The sequence below is a fragment of the Entelurus aequoreus genome, linkage group LG19 (genome assembly GCF_033978785.1).
Source record: "Entelurus aequoreus isolate RoL-2023_Sb linkage group LG19, RoL_Eaeq_v1.1, whole genome shotgun sequence".
In the NCBI taxonomy this organism is placed as follows: domain Eukaryota; kingdom Metazoa; phylum Chordata; class Actinopteri; order Syngnathiformes; family Syngnathidae; genus Entelurus; species Entelurus aequoreus.
Genome location: NC_084749.1, coordinates 49,862,411 through 49,886,185, shown reverse-complemented (window position 1 = coordinate 49,886,185; position 23,775 = coordinate 49,862,411). Strand labels below are relative to the sequence as shown.

At 39.5% G+C, this 23,775-nt stretch overlaps 1 protein-coding gene across 1 annotated transcript in view; it reads left to right on the top strand.

Annotated features, from left to right (window-relative positions):
* Positions 1-23,775, top strand: part of LOC133635430 (cAMP-dependent protein kinase catalytic subunit beta-like) — a 41,488-nt gene that overhangs the window by 4,827 nt on the left and 12,886 nt on the right. The window contains exons 2-6 of the mRNA XM_062028628.1: positions 4,161-4,222; positions 9,507-9,635; positions 15,086-15,184; positions 15,249-15,331; positions 18,154-18,280. Coding sequence (XP_061884612.1) covers positions 4,161-4,222; positions 9,507-9,635; positions 15,086-15,184; positions 15,249-15,331; positions 18,154-18,280 — 500 coding nt within the window. The remainder of the gene's footprint in view (positions 1-4,160; positions 4,223-9,506; positions 9,636-15,085; positions 15,185-15,248; positions 15,332-18,153; positions 18,281-23,775) is intronic.

Below are 23,775 nucleotides of genomic sequence, written 5' to 3'. Positions count from 1 at the left end.
TTAGGTGTTCCAACAGGACAATGACCCCAAACACACCTCAAAAGTGGTAAAGGAATGGCTAAATCAGGCTAGAATGAAGGTTTTAGAATGGCCTTCCCAAAGTCCTGACTTAAAGGTGTGGACAATGCTGAAGAAACAAGTCCATGTCAGAAAAGCAACACATTTAGCTGAACTGCAGCAATTTAGTGGTCAAGTGGTCAAGCAGAAGCTTGTGGATGGCTACCAAAAGCGCCTTATTGCAGGTCAACTTGCCAAGGAAGCAAATATTAACATTGCTGTATGTATACTTTTCACCCTCACATTTTCAGTAGACCCGTAATAAATTCATTAAAGAAGCAAACTTCATAAATGTTTTTTGTGACCAACAAGTATGTGCTCCAATCACTACATCACAAAAAAATAAGAAATGATTGTAAAGTCAAGACAGCCATGACATCATGTTCTTTACACGTGTATGTACACTTTTGACCACCACTGTATAAGTGTTTTATGTGTGTCTTTTCCCTGCTGTTGTTTGTAAGTTTCTTTCTGGTACAAGCGGATCAGAACCTGACCTAATCCAAGCGAACTATTAAGTCCGTCTGGGCGGACAAATTCACCTGAAACAATAAAGCTTTTATTGTTCTCACGTAATACTAAACACTTTTGACTGTTTTTAGAGTTCCCAGAGGCTTTGGAGGAAAATAGTCCTCCATGGTCAGGCGGTAGGGAGTGTATCATGTGTGTGCGTGTGTGTGTGTGTGTGTGTGTGTGTGTGTGTGTTACGTTGAATCCACTTCCATCACAAAGTGTAACATCTCATAAATGTCTTCTGCTCTTCTTTTCTTCCTCATCACTTCCACCCATCTGGCTCAATGTTCCTGAAAACCCTTGGCGATCTTGTAGAGACTTTTGGTACGCTCACTTTTCTCTGAGACATCTTCAGTCACAGAAGGGAACAATCTTTAGATGGGATCTATTGTGTCCTACTCTACGTACTACCGTACTACAGTACTGTATATGGTCCTGGGTACCTCTGTGACTCTGGACTTCTCATGTCTGCTGTGACCTTCCACAATTTGTTCCATCCAATGCTTGCACTTTGATCCCTGCTACGTTCTGCACTTTGCCCTGCTTGCCTATGTAGCTTGAACGTGTGACGTGGAAACGCTTTGCATTGTGGGTCTCGCTGGACTCGGAATAGCTTATTTACTCGGTTGAATGCAAGATTCTATGCTTAAGTTTTTTTTGTCTTCAAACAAGTTGAAAACATGGCTCGAACGTGCAGCACCATGGACTGCCACAGTCATGGTCATTATCGCTTCACGGAAAAAAGCATTTGGTAAGATTTTTCTCATTTCCAGCGTGAAAGCAAAGCCAAGGAAGTGGTGCTATTAAGCTAATAAAGAAACGGCGAATAGCAGCCGTGAGACCATCAAACATGACTTTTAACGTCATCACCTGGTACATGTTGGTGTGTTCACTGCATTTTCGCACCGATGAGTTTGAATCAAAGCATGTTTTGTAGCATTTATTGATAGCCAAGGTAGCTGCGAGTTACGAACAACGTACAGAGTTTGGGGAAAAAAGCAATACCCATGTTCATAGATCAATAACTGAGGAAACTAGATATTTCCCACATGAATACAGAGTGTATTTCAGACTTTAAATATATTAAGTTTGAAACAAATTTGTCCAGGAGACACAGTCCTGTTGACTTGCCTGAAAGGACGACGGTCTTCTCTTTCTGATGTTAAATTCCGAGGTCTTGCACACACCCAAAGTCGGTTTGTCCGTCAGCCTTTCCCAACTTGGCATCCTTAAATGTTTGACCTGTATAAAAACTGACTCTGACAGGATTCGTCCGGCAGCTTTCTTCAATCTCGTCTATTGGACGTGCTCTTTTGGATCAATTCCAACAATTTTAAATTGTACTTGTGTTTTAAGGTGGCTAGCTTCGGAACAGGGTCCAGTTTGTTTCGGTACAGTTTTTTCTTTCATACCATTCATTTTATCATCTCCGGGTTGGGGAGGAGACCCTGCCCCAAGTGGAGGAGTTCAAGTACCTCGGAGTCTTGTTCACGAGTGAGGGAAGAGTGGATGTGAGATCGACTTCGGATCGGTGCGGCGTCTTCAGTAATGCGGACGCTGTATCGATTCGTTGTGGTGAAGAAGGAGCTGAGCCGAAAGACAAAGCTCTCAATTTACCGGTCGATCTACGTTCCCATCCTCACCTATGGTCATGAGCTTTGGGTTATGACCGAAAGGACAAGATCACGGGTACAAGCGGCCCAAATGAGTTTCCTTCGCCGGGTGGCGGGTCTCTCCCTTAGAGACTTGCTACCATTTTTTCATCATTCCATATATAAACTGTCCTGTGGACCCCCTGTCAAAAGCTTCTTTTAGCTTATTTGGGGGACCCTTTCACTTACCAATATCTTTAAATGATATTCACTACTATTGCAATTGTTGTATGGTATTGTGAATAAACTTGAAACTTGAAACTTGAAGATAGGGTGAGAAGCTCTGTCATCCGGGGGGAGCTCAAAGTAAAACCACTGCTCCTCCACATGGAGAGGAGCCAGATGAGGTGGTTCGGGCATCTGGTCGGGATGCCACCCGACCGGTAGGAGGCCACGGGGAAGACCCAGGACACGTTGGGAAGACTATGTCTCCCGGCTGGCCTGGGAACGCCTCGGGATCCTCCGGGAAGAGCTGAACCAAGTGGCTAAGGAGAGGGAAGTCTGGGCTTCCCTGCTTAGGCTGCTGCCCCCGTGACCCGACCTCGGATAAGCGGAAGAAGATGGATGGATGGATGGCATTCATTTTAATCCAGTTTGTTGCTCTCTCTCATAATACCGCTGGTTGAGTACAGCCTTGTAAACAAATACCTTGTCCAACAACAATGGCTAGCTAGCCCCCACAATGCATTGCAAAATCACTTGCCCTTTCGATTCCTAGTGTGGGGCTACGATAGCCATTTTTGTTGGCCAAAGCTTGAGTTCATATGGCTCTACCGTACCAACGGTAATGTGAGAGAGAGCGACAAAATGGGTCGTACAAAATTCAAACGCCAAGGGACCGTAACCGAGAAAAGCTTGCTCCCTGCAAAAATAAGAAAAATTTAAAGACTTGATTTATATGAGCATGTCCAATAGGCAAGAGATTTGAGGAAGCTGCTGCCTTTGTCCAAGCCAAACTTGTCTATATTTCGTCAACGCAGTCAGTTTTTATACCGGTGAAGAATTTCAGAATGCAAAGTCTGGTAAGGCTCATTGTCCTCCGTTCAAATTGATTGCGATCTACGGCTTTTTGTTCCATACGTGTCTGAGATGGAGTGAGTATGTTAACACAAACCGTTATTCATTTTAAATACTTTGATCATTGCGCTACTTCTCCGAACAATGCTTATTTATTTTTGTGCGTACACATGACTCAAAGTAAATAGATAGCATGATTTTTTTTCCAAAATACTGTACGTTGTTTGTAGCCTGCAGCTAACGCTAACAGCCTACTAAATGCTATGTGTGAAACTGAATAAAACATGCTTTGGTTCAAACTTACCACTTTGAAAATGCCGTGGACATAAAAATATGACCCAGGTGATGACGTTAAAAGTCATGGTTGATGGTCTCGCAGCTGCTATCCAGGCTATTCTCTTTATCAGCTCACTAACCCGACTTCTTTGGCTTTGCTTACTCGCTGAAAATGAGAAAAATTTTCCCAAATCCTTTTTTGCCCACCGAATCAATCATTGTGGCAGTTAATGATGTCACAATCGTTTCCAACTTTTGGAAGAAAAGCACATAATATTGCTTTCAGCTACAGAAATAAGCTATTCAGAGGCCTGCAAGGACCCACAATGCATTGCGTTTACTACATCACACTTTCAAGCCCTATTATTACAGTATGATGACCATGTGTCAGGATTTCCTCACCCCACACTCCTAGTAGTTCTTTTAAACAGTTTCGCAGTTTTGTAAAGCCTCCCAAAAAATGCATCACTTTATCAACAATTTCCCATTAATGAATTTGCTGTTCCTGTTTAGGTGTGTGTTGTTGTTTTTTGTGCTCTTTTTCCTTCCTTACTCAGTCCTTGAAATGTGCCTGACCCTGAAAATAACAGAAATAACATTTTGGGTGTCTCACACATGTCTTGTTTTTTTGTTTTTGTTTTGTAGTGAAAGAGTTCTTAGCTAAAGCCAAAGAAGATTTTTTAAGAAAATGGGAGTGTCCACCACAGGTAACGTTAATTTAAACTATACCATTTTTTTGTTAGCTTGTAGATACTTTGCAGCTAGCTACTTCCTGTTCAGCAAATGTCACCGTTGAATAAATGAATGTGGGTCGATAGCTAGTACAAGCTTGTGTCCTATGTGAGCTAAGAAGACTAAGCTAAAGTTCCACAGAATAGGAGCATTTCATCACATGCACCACACTTCCACTGACAAAATTCTTGCAAATGTCCCGTTGAATAAATGAATGTGAGTCTATTGCATGTACAGTAAAAGCATGTGTCCTATGTGAGTTAAGACTAAGCTAAAGTTCCACAGAATAGGAGCATTTCATCAAATGCACCACACTTCCACTGACAAAATTCTTGCAAATGTCCCATTGAATAAATGAATGTGAGTCTATAGCAGACCTGGGCAAATGAAGGCCCGGGGGCCACATGCGGCCCGTTGAGCTTTTCAATCTGGCCCGCCGGACATTCCCAAAAAATGTTATTAGATCTTTACGATCGAAACTGTAGCTGCCATTATGATGTGCAGTGATGTTTTCAAATGACCGTAAGTCTTGAACTATACAAAATATTTCAATGGTTGGAATCTGTGCTTTTGCATGATATACTAGTTATTATGGTAATCCAAGTCACAGCAGCTCAGACGAGGTACCAAGCACCGTGTGTGGGGAGTGTTTCCACAGAGTGTTTCCAGAGCGGCCAGCCTGACATGCGGGTGTCAGAGAATCAGAATCAGACTAGTCTTTATTAGGGATGTCCGGATACAACTTTTTCGCTTCCGATACGATACCGATATTGTAGCCTTGAGTATTGGCCGACACCGATATCAATACGATACAATATAGGCACGAATCATACATATATTTATTCCTTATTTTGTTGTGTGGAATGTTAGAAAAGGCTTGAAAAAGTGATGTTACTGTTACTGATGTTGTAGTGTTAAAACTGAAAACAATAGTCAGCAAGAGTAGGTATAGGAAAACTGACCCATTTATTATTAACCAATTGGTTACATAAATTTTAACCTTCAACATAAGAGTATTACCTCAAAAAATCCAATAAAAACAAAATGTTATATTTAAAGTGCAAAATAACCACTAATACCAACATAATTATACAATTGAATACAATCAATTAAAAATAAATTAGAAGACCCTGAAAAATAACCTAAATAAATCCAATTTAAAAAAAAAAAAAAAAAAACGATTTAAAGTGCAAACAATTCAAGTTCACTTCAGTTCTTTTTTTTACTGTCAGCATATGTTGTGTTGTGTGCGGCAATACACTTTTTAACCTCTTCGTGCATCTGGGGTTGTAGTTTTGTCTACAACAGGGGTCACCAACCTTTTTGAAAGCAAGAGCTACTTCTTGGGTAGTGATTCATGCGAAGGGCTACCAGTTTGATACACACTTCAATAAATTGCCAAAAATAGCCAATTTGCTCAATTTACCTTTAACTCTATGTTATTATTAATAATTAATGATATTTACATTTAATTGAACGGTTTAAAAGAGGAGAAAACACGAAAAAAATGACAATTAAATTTTGAAACATAGTTTATCTTCAATTTCGACTCTTTAAAATTCAAAATTCAAACGAAAAAAAGAAGACAAAAACTAGCTGATTTGAATCTTTTTGAAAAAATAAAAAAATAATTTATGGAACATCATTAGTAATTTTTCCTGATTAAGATTAATTTTAGAATTTTGATGACATGTTTTAAATAGGTTAAAATCTAATCTGCACTTATAACAAATTGGACCAAGCTATATTTCTAACAAAGACAAATCATTATTTCTTCTAGATTTTCCAGAACAACATTTTTAAAAGAAATTCAAAATACTTTGAAATAAGATTTAAATTAGATTCTACAGATTTTCTAGATTTGCCAGAATATTTTTTTTGAATTTTAATCATAATAAGTTTGAAAAAAATATTTTACAAATATTCTTCGTCGAAAAAACAGAAGCTAAAATGAAGAATTAAATTAAAATGTATTTATTATTCTTTACAATAAAAATAAAAAAATTACTTGAACATTGATTTAAATTGTCAGGAAAGAAGAGGAAGGAATTTGAAAGGTAAAAAGGTATATGTGTTTAAAAATCCTAAAATCATTTTTAAGGTTGTATTTTATCTCTAAAATTGTCTTTATGAAAGTTATAAGAAGCAAAGTAAAAAAATTAATGAATTTATTTAAACAAGTGGTCCAATTTGTTATCCAAGTCTTTAAAATATTTTCTTGGATTTTCAAATTCTATTTGAGTTTTGTCTCTCTTAGAATTAAAAAAGTCGGGCAAAGCGAGACCAGCTTGCTAGTAAATAAAAAAAATAAAAAAAATAGAGGCAGCTCACAGGTAAGTGCTGCTATTTGAGCTATTTTTAGAACAGGCCAGCGGGCTACTCATCTGGTCCTTACGGGCTACCTGGTGCCCGCGGGCACCGCGTTGGTGACCCCTGGTCTACAATGTAGTGGCGGCTAGGAATAATGTAGCGAGGTTGGAGGTGCTCCATTAAGTGTTTAAACCCGACATTACTCACCACCGACAGGGGCTGGTCATCAAGCACAATAAACTGGGCTATATTTTCTGTTATGGCCATTGCCTTTTTGCTGTCCCGTGGTAGTTTGTCACGTCTTGCAAAGCTTTCGGCCAGCGTGGCTTGCTGAAGCGAGCCAGAGGTTTGTTGCTTCGCCTTGCTGCTCTCGCCAAAATCCTCATGTTCTTTTTTGTGGTGTTCTTTCACTTGCGCCTGACAAATGTTGCATTTAGCGGCAACGTCTTTGTCCGAGTTTACGTTCAAATACTTCCACACAGCCGACATCGCTACACTTTGCTGCAAGCACACGCGTCGTCGTTGTTGTGATGACGCGGGCTCAGGCTGTGCATGCTGGATCAGAGACGCTCTTCTTCCGCGGCCGGCACCGACGTTAATTAAGGGGCATTGCCGCCACCTACTGTGTTGGAGTGTGATCAAACCAGAGTCACCTATTATAGACGTGCTGCAGCGGTAAATGGACAGCTTATATCGGAGCGCTTATATCGAAGTTTTTAGATTCAGTCCGATAAAATCCGATATTCACTTTTTTGGCTAATATGGGACTCATTTCCGATATCAATATCGGATCGGGACATCCCTAGTTTTTATTGCTATTGTTTGAGAACGGGTTCACAAACTAGGAATTTTTCTTGGTGCAACATAAAACACATATAACACGGAGTAGGTAATAAAAAAGAGCTGTAACAAGGGACAGATGCGGAAGGAGATTTTTACAACAAAGTTCTAAAGCTTAGTGATGTATCAGATATATCAGATTGTAGGTGGGGGTTTTTTTTTTTACCCTTTGCGTTCATATTTCACTGTGTTTGTTGCGTTTCGCTTGATGGTAAAATATGTCGATGGAGAGGGGGTGTGACATTCATATGTTGTCTATATTCAGTGTTTTATTGGTCGTAGTTAATATTGTAAATCCCACATTCTTTATTTTCATTTACATTCTGGGTGTCTCATTCAGTAACATTTTTTTAAATTCTATTACGTTTTTTAAATGCCTACTGAAATGAATTTGTTTTATTTAAACGGGGATAGCAGATCTATTCTATGTGTCATACTTGATCATTTCGCGATATTGCCATATTTTTGCTGAAAGGATTTAGTATAGAACAACGACGATAAAGATCGCAACTTTTGGTATCTGATAAAAAAAGGCTTGCCCCTACCGGAAGTAGCGTGACGTAGTCAGTTGAACATATACGCAAAGTTCCCTATTGTTTACAATGATGGCCGCATGAAGTGAGAGAGATTCGGACCGAGAAAGCGACAATTTCCCCATTAATTGGAGCGAGGATGAAATATTTTTAAATGAGGAAAGTGCAAGTGAAGGACTAGTGGGGAGTGGAAGATGTTGTGAGAGCCGGGGGTGACCTGATATTCAGCTGGGAATGACTACAACAGTAAATAAACACAAGACATATATATACTCTATTAGCCACAACACAACCAGGCTTATATTTAATATGCCACAAATTAATCCCGCACAAAAACACCTAGGTGTTTGTTATGCTAGCTCCTAGCTCCTAGCTACTAGCTACTAGCTTGAGCTAGTTATAGCTCGAGCGGGTAATATGGACAGGATCCCGTATATATAACCCGCCAATACAATTCAAACACCTGCATAACACACACACTCACTCAGCCCAAAGAACCGTTCACCTAACCCAAGGTTCATAAAGCTTATATATTTAATCAAAGTTACGTACATGACACGCACGTACGGGCAAGCAATCAAATGTTTGGAAGCGCGCGGGTGGGACCTGATATTCAGCTGGGAATGACTACAACAATAAATAAACACAAGACATATATATACTCTATTAGCCACAACACAACCAGGCTTATATTTAATTTGCCACAAATTAATCCTAATGCTAGCTCCTAGCTCCTAGCTACTAGCTCGAGCTAGTTATAGCAAGCGATCAAATGTTTGGAAGCGCAGCTGTGTACTCACGTTATCGCAACTGTGTATCCAAATCAAAGTCCTCCTGGTAAGAGTCTCTGTTGTCCGAGTTCTTCCATCTTGACTGCATCTTTCGGGAATGTAAACAAAGAAGCGCCGGCTGTGTACTGTTGTTGCTGACTTCCCTCGCAAAATAGACACTTCGCACCGACAACTTTCTTCTTTGCTTGCTCAGCTTCTTTCTCCATAATGCAATGAACAAATTGCAACAGATTCACCAACACAGATGTCCAGAATACTGTGGAATAATGAGATGAAAACAGAGCTATTTCGTATTGACTTCAATGGTGTCCGAATACTTCCGTTTCAATGATTGACGTCACGCGCATACGTCAACCCTCAGAGGCGTTTCGAACCGGAAGTTTAGCGGGAAATCTAAAATTGCACTTTATAAGTTAACCCAGCCGTATTGGCATGTGTTGCAATGTTAAGATTTCATCATTGATTTATAAACTATCAGACTGCGTGGTCGCTAGTAGTGGCTTTCAGTAGGCCTTTAAGGCGGTCTGTCATAACGTTTTTAGCATTCAATCAGACATTATTGTGAGGTTTTGTATTAGTGTTCCTAAAAATCAGATATACCGGCCCCCAGACACATTTTTTCTCTAAATTTGGCCCCCCGAGTCAAAATAATTGCCCAGGCCTGGTCTATAGCATGTAAAAGCTTGTGTCCTATGTGAGCTAAGAAGACTAAGCCAAAGTTCCACAGAATAGGAGCATTTCATCCCATGCACCACACTTCCATTGACAACATGCTTGCTTCTTAGAGCACGACGTGCCTGGACGACTTCGACAGGTTCAAGACTCTGGGGACCGGCTCATTTGGCCGAGTGTTGCTGGTCAAGCATAAAGGAACAAACCAGTTCCACGCCATGAAAGTCTTGGACAAACAAAAAGTAAGTGGAAAGATCTTTGAAATAAATGTTGGCTGTGTGCGTCCCATGAAAGGAAATAGAATCCTTCCTGTCATGCAGGAGAGGTGCTCAACATTGTGATCTTAGAGGAGTCACGTACAAACTGTCCGTCTTGAAATGTTTGCCTTATAATAATTATAGCACTCAAGTTATGGTTTCTTACCAGTGCATTTTTTCTTACCAGTGCATTTTTTCCGAGTCAAAACTATCATTTTTAAACAGCCTGTGGACATTTTCAACAGTTTTAACAAATTCATTTCTGAGCACAATTTAAAGGAATAAAGCATAATTACAATGAAAAGTAAATTAAATGCACTAAAAATCTAATTAGACTTCATGTGAAGTACAAACCCCGTTTCCATATGAGTTGGGAAATGGTGTTAGATGTAAATATAAACGGAATACAATGATTTGCAAATCCTTTTCAAGCCATATTCAGTTGAATATGCTACAAAGACAACATATTTCATGTTCAAACTCATAAACTTTATTTTTTTTTGCAAATAATAATTAACTTAGAATTTCATGGCTGCAACACGTGACAAAGTAGTTGGGAAAGGGCATGTTCACCACTGTGTTACATGGCCTTTCCTTTTAACAACACTCAGTTTTGGTTTGGGAAGTGAGGAGACACATTTTTGAAGTGGAATTCTTTCCCATTCTTGCTTGATGTACAGCTTAAGTTGTTCAACAGTCCGGGGGTCTCCCTTCTGCTATTTTAGGTGCCACACATTTTCAATGTCTGGACTACAGGCAGGCCAGTCTAGTACCCGCACTCTTTTACTATGAAGCCACGTTGATGTAACACGTGGCTTGGCATTGTCTTGCTGAAATAAGCAGGGGCATCCATGGTAACGTTGCTTGGATGGCAACATATGTTGCTCCAAAAGCTGTATGTACCTTTCAGCATTAATGGTGCCTTCACAGATGTGTAAGTTACCCATGTCTTGACCACTAATACACCCCCATACCATCACACATGCTGCCTTTTACACTTTGCGCCTAGAACAATCCGGATGGTTCTTTTCCTCTTTGGTCCGGAGGACACGACGTCCACAGTTTCCAAAAACAATTTGAAATGTGGACTCGTCAGACCACAGAACACTTTTCCACTTTGTATCAGTCCATCTTAGATGAGCTCAGGCCCAGCCAAGCCGACGGCGTTTCTGGGTGTTGTTGATAAACGCTTTTCGCCTTGCATAGGAGAGTTTTAACTTGCACTTACAGATGTAGCGACCAACTGTAGTTACTGACAGTGGCTTTCTGAAGTGTTCCATGTGGTGATATCCTTTACACACTGATGTGGCTTGTTGATGCAGTACAGCCTGAGGGATGGAAGGTCACGGGCTTAGCTGCTTACCTGCAGTGATTTCTCCACATTCTCTGAACCCTTTGATGATATTACGGAGCGTAGATGGTGAAATCCCTCAATTCCTTGCAATAGCTGCTTGAGAAAGGTTGTTCTTAAACTGTTCAACAATTTGCTCAGGCATTTGTTGACAAAGTGGTGACCCTCGCCCCATCCTTGTTTGTGAATGACTGAGCATTTCATGGAATCTACTTTTATCGCCAATCATGGCACCCACCTGTTCCCAATTAGCCTGTTCACCTGTGGGATGTTCCAAATAAGTGTTTGATGAGCATTCTTCAACTTTATCAGTATTTATTGCCACCTTTCACAACTTCTTTGTCACGTGTTGCTGCCATCAAATTATAAAGTTAATGATTATTTGCAAAAAAAAAAATGTTTATGAGTTTGAACATGAAATATGTTGTCTTTGTAGCATATTCAACTGAATATGGCTTGGAAAGGATTTGCAAATCATTGTATTCTGTTTATATTTACATCTAACACCATTTCCCAACTCATATGGAAACGGGGTTTGTACAAAAAAACACACAAGTCGTCAGCTTTTTATTAATTATTGTAATGTAGTTTTCTGCAAGCTTTTGCAACCTACCATGAATGGGTTAGTGGTTGGGGTTCAACGATTTGTCGACGAATATCGACAATAACATTTGTCGCCAACAAATGAATTTGTCGACAATAGTCATGGCGTCAACACTGTGGTTTTCCGGAGGTCAGCGCGCCCGCTCGAACAACATCAGGGGGGAAAATAGGGCTGGGCGACATGGCTGAAAAGTGTAACACGATATTACAGTTTTATGTCAATGACTATTGATATTTTTTATGACCTATGAAAAATAAGGCGCAGAAGAAAAATATATTAAAAAATGTTATTTCCACTGATTATAATCATTTCAGCTATCCCTGCAGAATGGAAAGGAAATGTCGACACAAGCTTAGTTATACACATGTGCACACATCAAATCTAAACTTGATGTATATCGCACTTGTCCTGCACAGGCAAGTGGCAAACACAAAGTGCTGTAGAAAACAAAACAAAACAACAATAGAAGAAGTGACATGGCGTGGCACTGGAGAATAACTAAAAGTTACGCCATTTTATATATATATATATATGTCTTGATTAGACTATCCAAAAAATAGTGCTCAATACCGTGGTAGAGCGCAATATATGGATGTGTGGATAAAAAAATCACAAGACTACTTAATCTCTACAGGCCTGTTTCATGAGGGGGTTCCCTCAATCATCAGGAGATGATTGATGAAATCTCCTGATGATTGAGGGAACCACCTCATGAAACAGGCCTGTAGAGATGAAGTAGTCTTGTGATTTTTTCCCCACACATACATATATATATATATATATATATATATATATATATATATATATATATATATATATATATATATCCATCCATCCATTTTCTACCGCTTAATCCCTTCGGGGTCGCGGGGGGCGCTGGAGCCTATCTCAGCTACAATCGGGCGGAAGGCGGGGTACACCCTGGACAAGTCGCCACCTCATCGCAGGGCCAACACAGATAGACAGACAACATTCACACTCACATTCACACACTAGGGCAAATTTAGTGTTGCCAATCAACCTATCTCCAGGTGCATGTCTTTGGAGGTGGGAGGAAGCCGGAGTACCCGGAGGGAACCCACGCAGTCACGGGGAGAACATGCAAACTCCACACAGAAAGATCCCGAGCCCGGGATTGAACCCCAGACTACTCAGCACCTTCGTATTGTGAGGCAGACGCACTAACCCCTCTGCCACCGTGATGCCATATATGTATATATATATATATATATATATATATATATATATATATATATATATATATATATATATATATATATATATATATATATATATATATATATATATATATATATATGTGTATATATATATATATATATATATATATATATATATATATATATATATATATATGTGTATATATATATATATATATATATATATATATATATATATATATATATGTGTATATATATATATATATATATATATATATATATATATATATATATATATATATATATATATATATATATATATATATATATGTGTATATATATATATATATATATATATGTGTATATATATATATATATATATATATATATATATATATATATATATATATATATATATATATATATATATATATATACACACACTGTATTTTTCGGAATATATACACACCGTATTTTTCGGAGTATAAGTCCCTCCGAAGTATAAGTTGCACCGGCCGAAAATGCATAATAAAGAAGGAAAAAAAACATATATAAGTCACACTGGAGTATAAGTCGCATTTTTTGGGGAAATGTATTTGATAAAAGCCAACACCAAGAATAGACATTTGAAAGGCAATTTAAAATGTCTAAAGAATAGTGAACAACAAGCTGAATAAGTGTACGTTATATGAGGCATAAATAACCAACTGAGAATGTGCCTGGTATGTTAACATAACATATTATGGTAAGAGTCATTCAAATAACTATAACATATATTAGGATTTCTGTCCTGTATATATATATATATATATATATATATATATATATATATATATATATATATATATATATATATATATATATATATATATATATATATATATATATATATATATATATATGATTGATACCTAATCGCTAAATCCCATGAAATCGTATACGTCTAGTCTCTTACGTGAATGAGATAAATAATATTATTTGATATTTTACGGTAATGTGTTATTCATTTCACACATAAGTCGCTCCTGAGTATAAGTCGCACCCCCGGCCAAACTATGAAAAAAACTGCGACTTATAGTCCGAAAAATACGGTGTATATATATATATATATATATATATATATATATATATATATATATATATATATATATATATATATATATATATATATATATATATATATATATATATATATATATATATATATATGTATATACACATATATATATATATATATATATATATATATATATATACCGTAATTTCTGGACTATAAGCCGCACCTGACTATAAGCCGCACCAGCTAAATTTAGGGGAAAATACAGATTGCTCCATATATAAGCCGCACCCGACTATAAGCCGCAGGGTTTTGATGTGTAATTAGCGTAGCATATAGGGGTTCCTGCTACCACGGAGGGGATTGTTGGGACAGAAATGACTGTTTGGACGCGAAGCGTCCCATTTATTAACAATAAATCTTTCAATCATTCAATCAAACTTCCACATCTTTGACATGGCGAACAGCATTCGTGCAGAGTAGAAATAATACAACGGTGCAAAGTCATACAAAGTGCTCGCCTGTACGTTATCAAAATAACCGGTATATGAAAAGTCAGTCTTTAATCATTGTGTCATCGTCTTCCTCCTGTGTACTAAAACCACCGAAATCCTCTTCGTCGGTGTCGGAGAAGAACAGGCCGTATATAAGCCGCACCCTTGTATAAGCCGCAGGGACCAGAACGAGGGGAAAAAGTAGCGGCTTATAGTCCGGAAATTACGGTATATATATATATATATATATATATATATATATATATATATATATACACATACATATATTGCGCTCTACCACGGTATCGAGCACTATTTTTTTGGATAATCTAATTAAGACATATATATATATATATATATATATATATATATATATATATATATATATATATATATATATATATATATATATATATATATATATATATATATATATATATATATATACATGTACATATACATATACACACACATACAGTATATATACAGTATATATATATATATATATATATATATACATATACACACAAATTATTTTAACCCAATGTGGTGGCCCCCGAGTCTAAAAGTTTGGGGACCCCTGCACTCTGCCATGGAGTGGTGGGAAGGTGCCTAACTTGGACTTTTGCTGGCAAAGTAAAAGGTGACAATTAGAGGATAGACCGCTAGTATGGCAAAAAGACGTAAGCGAGGACGGTGGTTGACTTGCTGAAAGTGTGTGATCAATGAAGAGATGATGACACTTCCACAGGTGGTGAAGTTGAAGCAGATCGAACACACGCTGAATGAAAAGAGAATACTGCAGGCCGTCTCCTTCCCCTTCCTGGTCAGGTTGGAGTACTCCTTCAAGGTGAGTTACTTCCTGGGCCTGCACAGCTGAGCGCCCACACTTGAACAGCACCTTCCTTGCACAGGACAACTCCAACCTCTACATGGTCATGGAGTACGTGCCTGGCGGAGAGATGTTCTCGCACCTCAGACGCATTGGAAGGTTCAGGTACGCACGCCGTAACATTGGAGGGACACTCTGACCTTTTTTCAGGGCCCATACCGATTACCAGTAGTCAAGGATGCCGATGACCTTTATTTGAAGTCAATATTCATTTGCTTTAAAAGTCATTGAAACACGAGGAACCCTGAAATATCCTCCACGTTTAAATCAACACAATCCTTTTCCTTTTTTACCTAGATTATAGTTTTTCATTTCATCCTGGATGTTACAGAATGTATGAGAATGTGTGAGCTGCTGCCTGCGCTCCTTGACTTATACACTATATTGCCAAAAGTATTTGGCCACCTTCCTCGACTCACATATGAACTTGAAGTGCCATCCCATTCCTATATGACCTTTTGCAGCTATTACAGCTTCAACTCTTCTGGGAAGGCTGTCCACAAGGTTGCGGAGTGTGTTTATAGCCATTTTCCACCATTCTTCCAAAAGCGCATTGGTGAGGTCACACACTGATGTTGGTGGAGAAGGCCTGGCTCTCAGTCTCCGTTCTAATTCATCCCAAAGGTGTTCTATCGCAGTGGTCCCCAACCACCGGGCCGCACAAGAAATAAAAAAAATATACAAAAAATTGTATTTATTTTTTTATTTTTATTAAATCAATATAAAAAACACAATATATACATTGTATATCAATATAAATCAATAAAGTCATCAGGAATACGGGATACAGTCCGTAAGCACACATGATTGTATTTCTTTATGACAAATATGGGACAAATTTTCAAGCGTTGACCGGTCCGAAGCTACAAAAAGGTTGGGGACCACTGTTCTATCGGGTTCCGGTCAGGACTCTGTGCAGGCCAGTCAAGTTCATCCACACCAGACTCTGTCATCCATGTCTTTATGGACCTTGCTTTGTGCACTGGTGCACAGTCATGTTGGTAGAGTAAGAGGCCCGCTCCAAACTGATCTGTGGCCTAGTGGTTAGCGTATCCGCCCTGAGATCGGTAGGTTGTGAGTTCGAACCCCGGCCAAGTCATACCAAAGACTATAAAAATGGGACCCACTACCTCCCTGCTTGGCACTCAGCAACAAAGGTTGGAATTGGGGGTTAAATCACCAAAAATGATTCCTGGGCGTGGCCACCGCTGCTGCTCACTGCCTGCTCCCCTCACCTCCCAGGGGGTGAACAAGGGGCTGGGTCAAATGCAGAGGACAAATTTCACCACATCTACTGTGTGTGTGACAATCATTGGTACTTTAACATTAACTTAACTTTAAACCCACAAGGTTGGGAGTGAGGAATTGTCCAAAATGTTTTGGTATCCTGGAGCATTCAAAGTTCCTTTCACTGGAACTAAGAGGCCGAGCCCAACTCCTGGAGCGGGCCCCTTCCTCTTCCAACATGACTGTGCACCAGTGCACAAAGCAAGGTCCATAAAGACATGGATGACAGAGTCTGGTGTGGATGAACTTGACTGGCCTGCACAGAGTCCTGACCTGAACCCGATAGAACACTTTTGGGATGAATTTGAACGGAGACTGAGAGCCAGGCCTTCTCCACCAACATCAGTGTGTGACCTCACCAATGCACTTTCGGAAGAATGGTCCAACAATTGCTATAAACACTCCACAACCTTGTGGACAGCCTTCCCAGAAGAGTTGAAGCTGTAATAGCTGCAAAAGGTCATATTGAACCCTATGGATTAGGAATGGGATGGCACTTCAACTTCATATGTGAGTCAAGGCAGGTGGCCAAATACTTTTGGCATAATAGTGTATAATAATCTCATATTTGTCAGTACTTCACACAAAGTTTGGATATTTAGCAGAGATAGTGGAACTTTTCTCAAGCAGGGCAAACAGGCTGGTGCTTGAGCAGTGTTTAGAACTATTTGACTCATGATTTTTTTTTTTAAATAGGAAATACTGGTGTCTTATGTGTATATATTGAATTTGCTGATTTAGTTCTGACCGAAAACGATATACAGTACAGGCCAAAAGTTTGGACACACCTTCTCATTCAATGCATTTTCTTTATCTCCATGACTATTTACATTGTAGTTTCTTAGACTTAGACTTCCTTTTATTGTCATTCAAATTTGAATGACAATAAACAACAAGGAATACAATTTGAAAACATCATTATACAACTAGACATGCTGAGGAGTATGCAAAATACCAGGGAGATGAGAGAGTGAACCAGGTTGCAAATTTTAAAACCAGTCTACTGAGGCAACAAGATTTCTTCAAGACAGCAAGCGAAAAGTGCGATGCAGCAGTCAAAGCTAGCTAAATGGTGAGTGAGATGGTTGCTAGGGCGAGAAAGCTATTCAAAGAAGGTGAATTTGTTAAAAAGTGCATGTTAGATTTTTTTTTAAGAAATCTTTTCTTGCGGCCCAGCCTCACCCAGTTTCTGCATCTAGTGGCCCCCAGGTAAATTGAGTTTGAGACCCTTGATCTACAATGTAAAATAGTCATGAAAATAAAGAAAACCCATTGAATGAGAAGGTGTGTCCAAACTTTTGGCCTGTTACTTTACGTCAAACTGCCAAATACCTGCGCCGCTATTCGGTTGATCTGTACTCCAGGATCCAAAACGTTTCTTTTTGCGGCCATTGAAGACCTCTGAATTTGTAAGAATAACTCAGTGGAAAGAAAAGAACAAATCCTGCAGATGGTCACTGAGTCCAAGTCTTGCATGGTTCCACCTGGAGAGGCTCTGTTCAGTTTGTTTTCTGCACTTGTGTCTTCACATTCTGGCGCAGTTGGAAAATGTTCAAAGGAGAACAGTTCAAGCAGAAATCCGTGTCAACAATGAAGTTGAATACGTCATTTCCACCCTCTCCCCCCCTTCCTTCTTTCAGCGAACACCACGCACGATTTTATGCAGCTCAGATCGTGCTCACCTTCGAGTACCTCCACTCTTTGGACCTCATCTACAGAGACCTGAAGCCTGAAAACCTGCTCATAGACCAGCGTGGCTACATTCAGGTACAGCTCCTGCATTCATGAAGATAAACAGCCAACAGGATACAGTAGCTGTCCGCTATACGCGAGGATTAGGTACAGTAGCAAGAACAAAGAAGTCATTGAGACCAGGGACAATCAAGTACTTTTCACGTGAAATCCAACGGTGCCATGTTACGGTACTTGGGTTGAGCATGACATCATGTCCAGTTCTAGACTCTAACTAGAGATGTAACGATCAATGTTAATATTGAAAACCGCGGTAAAACGGCCGACAGTTAGTATTAACTTTTTCAAACTGAAATGAAGGAAAAACCAAGATCGCGAACTGAACGTTAAAAAACTCATGGACGTGTCTTCGTTTTTTCAACTTTGTTGTTAGTTTTGAAGGCAAAATACCTCCGTGCTGCGCTTCAAACGGCCTTGTTGTGACCATTTTTGGCCTTCTTCCTCTCAACTCTGCTCCTGCTTGTATGCGCCGTGTGTGCGCATGTTGACCTACTAAACACGCGCCTCGGCTCTGCTCGTCACCGCCGCTAATGTCATGGCTGTCTTGAGTTTCCAATCATTTCTACAACTCTTATTTGTTTGTGATGTAGTGATTGGATCACATACTTGTTGCTCATAAAAAACATTCATGAAGTTTGCTTCTTTTGTGAATTTATTATGAGTCTACTGAAAATGTGAGCAAATGTGCTGGGTCAAAAGTATACATACAGCAACATACATGATCAATGTTGGTGAGGTAGAAAAGATACAATCAAATCAAATGAGCTTCTTGGCCTCTTAACTTCATGTGAGTGTTTATGATTGTTGACTTCTCTGAGCACATTTAAATAGGGCTCATGTGATGCAGTCATTAGACTCGCTTACAAACGCCATAATGGGAAAGTCAAATTAACTCAACACAGATCTGAAAAAAGGAATCATTGACTTGAACAAGTCAGGAAAGTCACTTGGAGCCATTTCAAAGCAGCTTAAAGGCCTACTGAAATGACTTTTTTTAAATTTAAAGGGGAATAGCAGATCCATTCTATGTGTCATACTTGATCATTTCGCGATATTGCCATATTTTTGCTGAAAGGATTTAGTAGAGAAAATCGACGATAAAGTTCGCAACTTTTGCTCGCTAATAAAAAAAAGCCTTGCCTGTAGCGGAAGTAGCGTGACGTCACAGGAGCTAGTATTCCTCACAATTCCCCGTTGTTTACAATGGAGCGAGAGAGATTCGGACCGAGAAAGTGATGATTACCCCATTAATTTGAGCGAGGATGGAAGATTCGTAGATGAGGAACGTTACAGTGAAGGACTTGAGAGACAGTGATGGACGTATCTTTTTTCGCTCTGACCGTAACTTAGGTACAAGCTGGCTCATTGGATTCCACACTCTCCTTTTTCTATTGTAGATCACAGATTTGTATTTTAAACCACCTGGGATACTATATCCTCTTGAAAATGAGAGTCGAGAACGCAAAATGGACATTCAGTGCCTTTTATCTCCACGACAATACATCGGCGAAATGCTTTAGCTACGAGCTAACGTGATAGCATCTTGCTTTAACTGCATATAGAAACAAAAGAAATAAACCCCTGACGGGAAGTATAGATAGAAAATCTACAATACTATTAAACCGTGGACATGTAAATACACGGTTAATGCTTTCCAGGCTGGCGAAGGTTAACAATGCTGTGCTAACGACGCCATTGAAGCTAACTTAGCAACCGGACTGCACAGAGCTATGCTAAAAACATTAGCTCTCCACCTACGCCAGCCAGCCCTCATTTGCTCATCAACACCCGTGCTCACCTGCGTTCCAGCGATCGGCAGAAGGACGAAGGACTTCACCCGATGCGTTTGGCGGCCCGGAGACGTAGGAAGTCAAGGTGAAGTCGGCGGCTAGCGCGGCTAGCGCGGCTAGCGCGGCTAGCGCGGCTAGCGCTCCAACAAAGTCCTCCTGGTTGTGTTGCTGTAGTCCGCTGCTAATACACTGATCCCACCTACAACTGTCTTCTTTGCAGCCTTCGTTGTTCATTAAAAAAATTGCAAAAGATGTCCAGAATACTGTGGAATTATGAAATGAAAACAGAGCTTTTTGTATAGGATTCTACGGGGTACCATAACTTCAGTTACTCGGACTTAGTCACGCGCATACGTCATCATACCGCGATGTTTCAGCCGGATATTTATTTTATTATTATAATGTCACTTTATAAGTTAACCCGGCCGTATTGGCATGTGTTGCAATGTTAAGATTTCATCATTGATATATAAACTATCAGACTGCGTGGTCGCTAGTAGTGGCTTTCAGTAGGCCTTTAAGGTCCCAAGAGCAACTGTGCAGACAATTGTTCGTAAGTGTAAAGTGCATGGCACAGTTTTGTCACTGCCACAATCAGGAAAAAAACGCAAGCTATCATCTGCTGCTGAGAAAAAATTGAGAGTCAACCGAGAACCACCAAAAAGCAGGTCTGCAATGAATTGGAAGCTGCTGGAACACTGATTGATTGATTGAAACTTTTATTAGTAGATTGCACAGTTCAGTACATATTCCGCACAATTGACCACTAAATGGTAACACCCTAATCCGTTTTTCAACTTGTTTAAGTCGGGATCCACGTAATCAATTCATGGTAGGTGTCAGTGTCCACAGTCAAGCATGTTTTGCATCGCCATGGACTGAGAGGCTACCATGCAAGAAGGAAGCCCTTGCTCCAGAAGCCACACCTTAAGGCTCATCGAAAGTTTGCTGCTGATCACATGGACAAAGATAAGACCTTCTGGAGGAAAGTTCTGTGGTCAGATGAAACAAAAATGGAGCTGTTTGGCCACAATACCCAGCAATACCGTCAAGCATGGTGGTGGTAGTATTATGCTCTGGGCCTGTTTTGCTGCCAATGGAACTGCTGCTTTAAATGGGACAATGAAAAAGGAGGATTAGCTCCAAATTCTTCAGGACAAGCTAAAACCATCAGCCCGGAGGTTGGGTCTTGTTGGGTGTTCCAACAGGACAATGACCCCAAACACATGTGAAAAGTGGTAAAGGAATGGCTAAATCAGGCTAGAATGAAGATTTTAGAATGACCTTCCTAAAGTGTGGACAATGCTGAAGAAACAAGTCCATGTCAGAAAAGCAACACATTTAGCTGAACTGCAGCAATTTAGTGGTCAAGTGGTCAAGCAGAAGCTTGTGGATGGCTACCAAAAGTGCCTTATTGCAGGTCAACTTGCCAAGGAAGCAAATATTAACATTGCTGTATGTATACTTTTCACCCTCACATTTTCAGTAGAGCCATAATAAATTAATCAAAGAAGCAAACTTAATGAATGTTTTTTGTGAGCAACAAGTATGTGCTCCAATCACTACATCACTAACAAATAAGAGTTGTAGAAATGATTGGAAACTCAAGACAGCCATGACATCATGTTCTTTACAAGTGTATGTACACTTTTGACCACCACTGTATATATATATATATATTTAATAATATAATTGGATATTAAAACGTTGAACCTGGACCTTTTTTTATAATCACAAAGTTGAGTGAGCAAGTTGTGTTATTTGTGGCCACGTGTGTTGACATTTTGTGTTGGTTGCATCTTGTTTTCGCATCATGACTAGTGGAGGTTGTTTGGATTGGGTCATATAAGTAATTGCTCTGCTGTGTTGCCTTCACATAAAGTTCATGGTATTTGACCTGATTTACTGACGTTGTCCACAAGATGGTGCCAGATTTGCAGCAATCAGATTGTCAGACATTTGGACCCCCCCGGCTTACCACTTTGAAACCTTCCAATGGAAAATGTTATACAATTTTTTTTTTTTCAAAACAATGAACTATGATCATCAACATTATAACAAATGAAGACTGGAAATATTTAACTTTGTATGCAGTGAGGTAATAATACATATTACTTTCACATTTGAAGTTGAATTGCTGACCTGATTGGACTTTTATACCATGATCAAATGTTTCCACTTTCACCTTTTTAGCCTATTATTTGTGCACTGTTGACGAGCGATTAACCCAAGATTTGGCCACCGGAAAAAGACTGATCAGCGTATATATTGGAGATATAGCCGCAGACAGTCATCTACAAAAAGTGCAAATATTAAGAGGATAATGGCGGCTTTTAAGGAGACAAAGTCCAACTGGACAAGTCCGCTATTCGTTGCGGACATGGAGCGGCAGAAGTCAAGAGTCTCTAACACCAATACTGTCTATAATAACACCAGAAAAAATAGATTTGTTGCTAGTCGTTTTTAAAAAAGAAAAGGTCACTAATAGGATTGAAAACGTTTCTAGAAACTTCAGAAATTCTGAAGAAAGTACAACAAGACCCACTTTTATTCTCTGGCTTTTAACACGACGTGAGTTGTGTGGTCCTCTGTGTTTTTTAAAGTTGGCTTTCTATTTATTGTTTTAATTGGTTTTACCCTTTAAAGGCCTACTGAAAGCCACTACTAGCGACCACGCAGTCTGATAGTTTATATATCAATGATGAAATCTTAACATTGCAACACATGCCAATACGGCCGGGTTAACTTATAAAGTGACATTTTTAATTTCCCGGGAAACTTCCGCTTGAAAACGTCTATGTATGATGACGTATGCGCGTGACGTCAATGGTTGAAACGGAAGTATTCTGACCCATTGGATCCAATACAAAAAGCTCTGTTTTCATCTCAAAATTCCACAGTATTCTGGACATCTGTGTTGGTGAATCTTTTGCAATTTGTTTAATGAACAATGAAGACTGCAAAGAAGAAAGCTGTAGGTGGGATCGGTGTATTAGCGGCTGGCTGCAGCAACACAACCAGAAGGACTTTGATTTGGATAGCAGACGTGCTATCCGACGCTAGCCGCCGACCGCATCGGTGATCGAGTGAAGTCCTTCGTCGCACCGCCGATCGCTGGAACGCAGGTGAGCACGGGTGTTGATGAGCAGATGAGGGCTGGCGAAGGTGGATAGCTAATGTTTTTAGCATAGCTCTGTGAGGTCATTGTTAAGCTTCGCCAGGCTGGAAAGCATTAACCGTGTTGTTACAGGTCCATGGTTTAATAGTATTGTTGATTTTCTGTCTATCCTTCCAGTCAGGGGCTTATTTCTTTTGTTTCTATATGCAGTTAAGCCCGATGCTATCACGTTAGCTCAGTAGCTAAAGTGTTTCGCCGATGTATTGTCGTGGAGATAAAAGGCACTGAATGTCCATTTGGCGTTCTCGACTCTCATTTTCAAGAGGATATAGTATCCCAGGTGGTTTAAAATACAAATCCGTGATCCACAATAGAAAAAGGAGAAAGTGTGGAATCCAATGAGCCAGCTTGTACCTAAGTTACGGTCAGAGCGAAAAAAGATACGTCCTGCACTGCATTCTAGTCCTTCACTCTAACGTTCCTCATCCACAAATCTTTCATCCTCGCTCAAATTAATGGGGTAATCGTCGCTTTCTTGGTCCGAATCGCTCTCGCTGCTGGTGTAAACAATGGGGAAATGTGAGGAGCCTTTCAACCCGTGA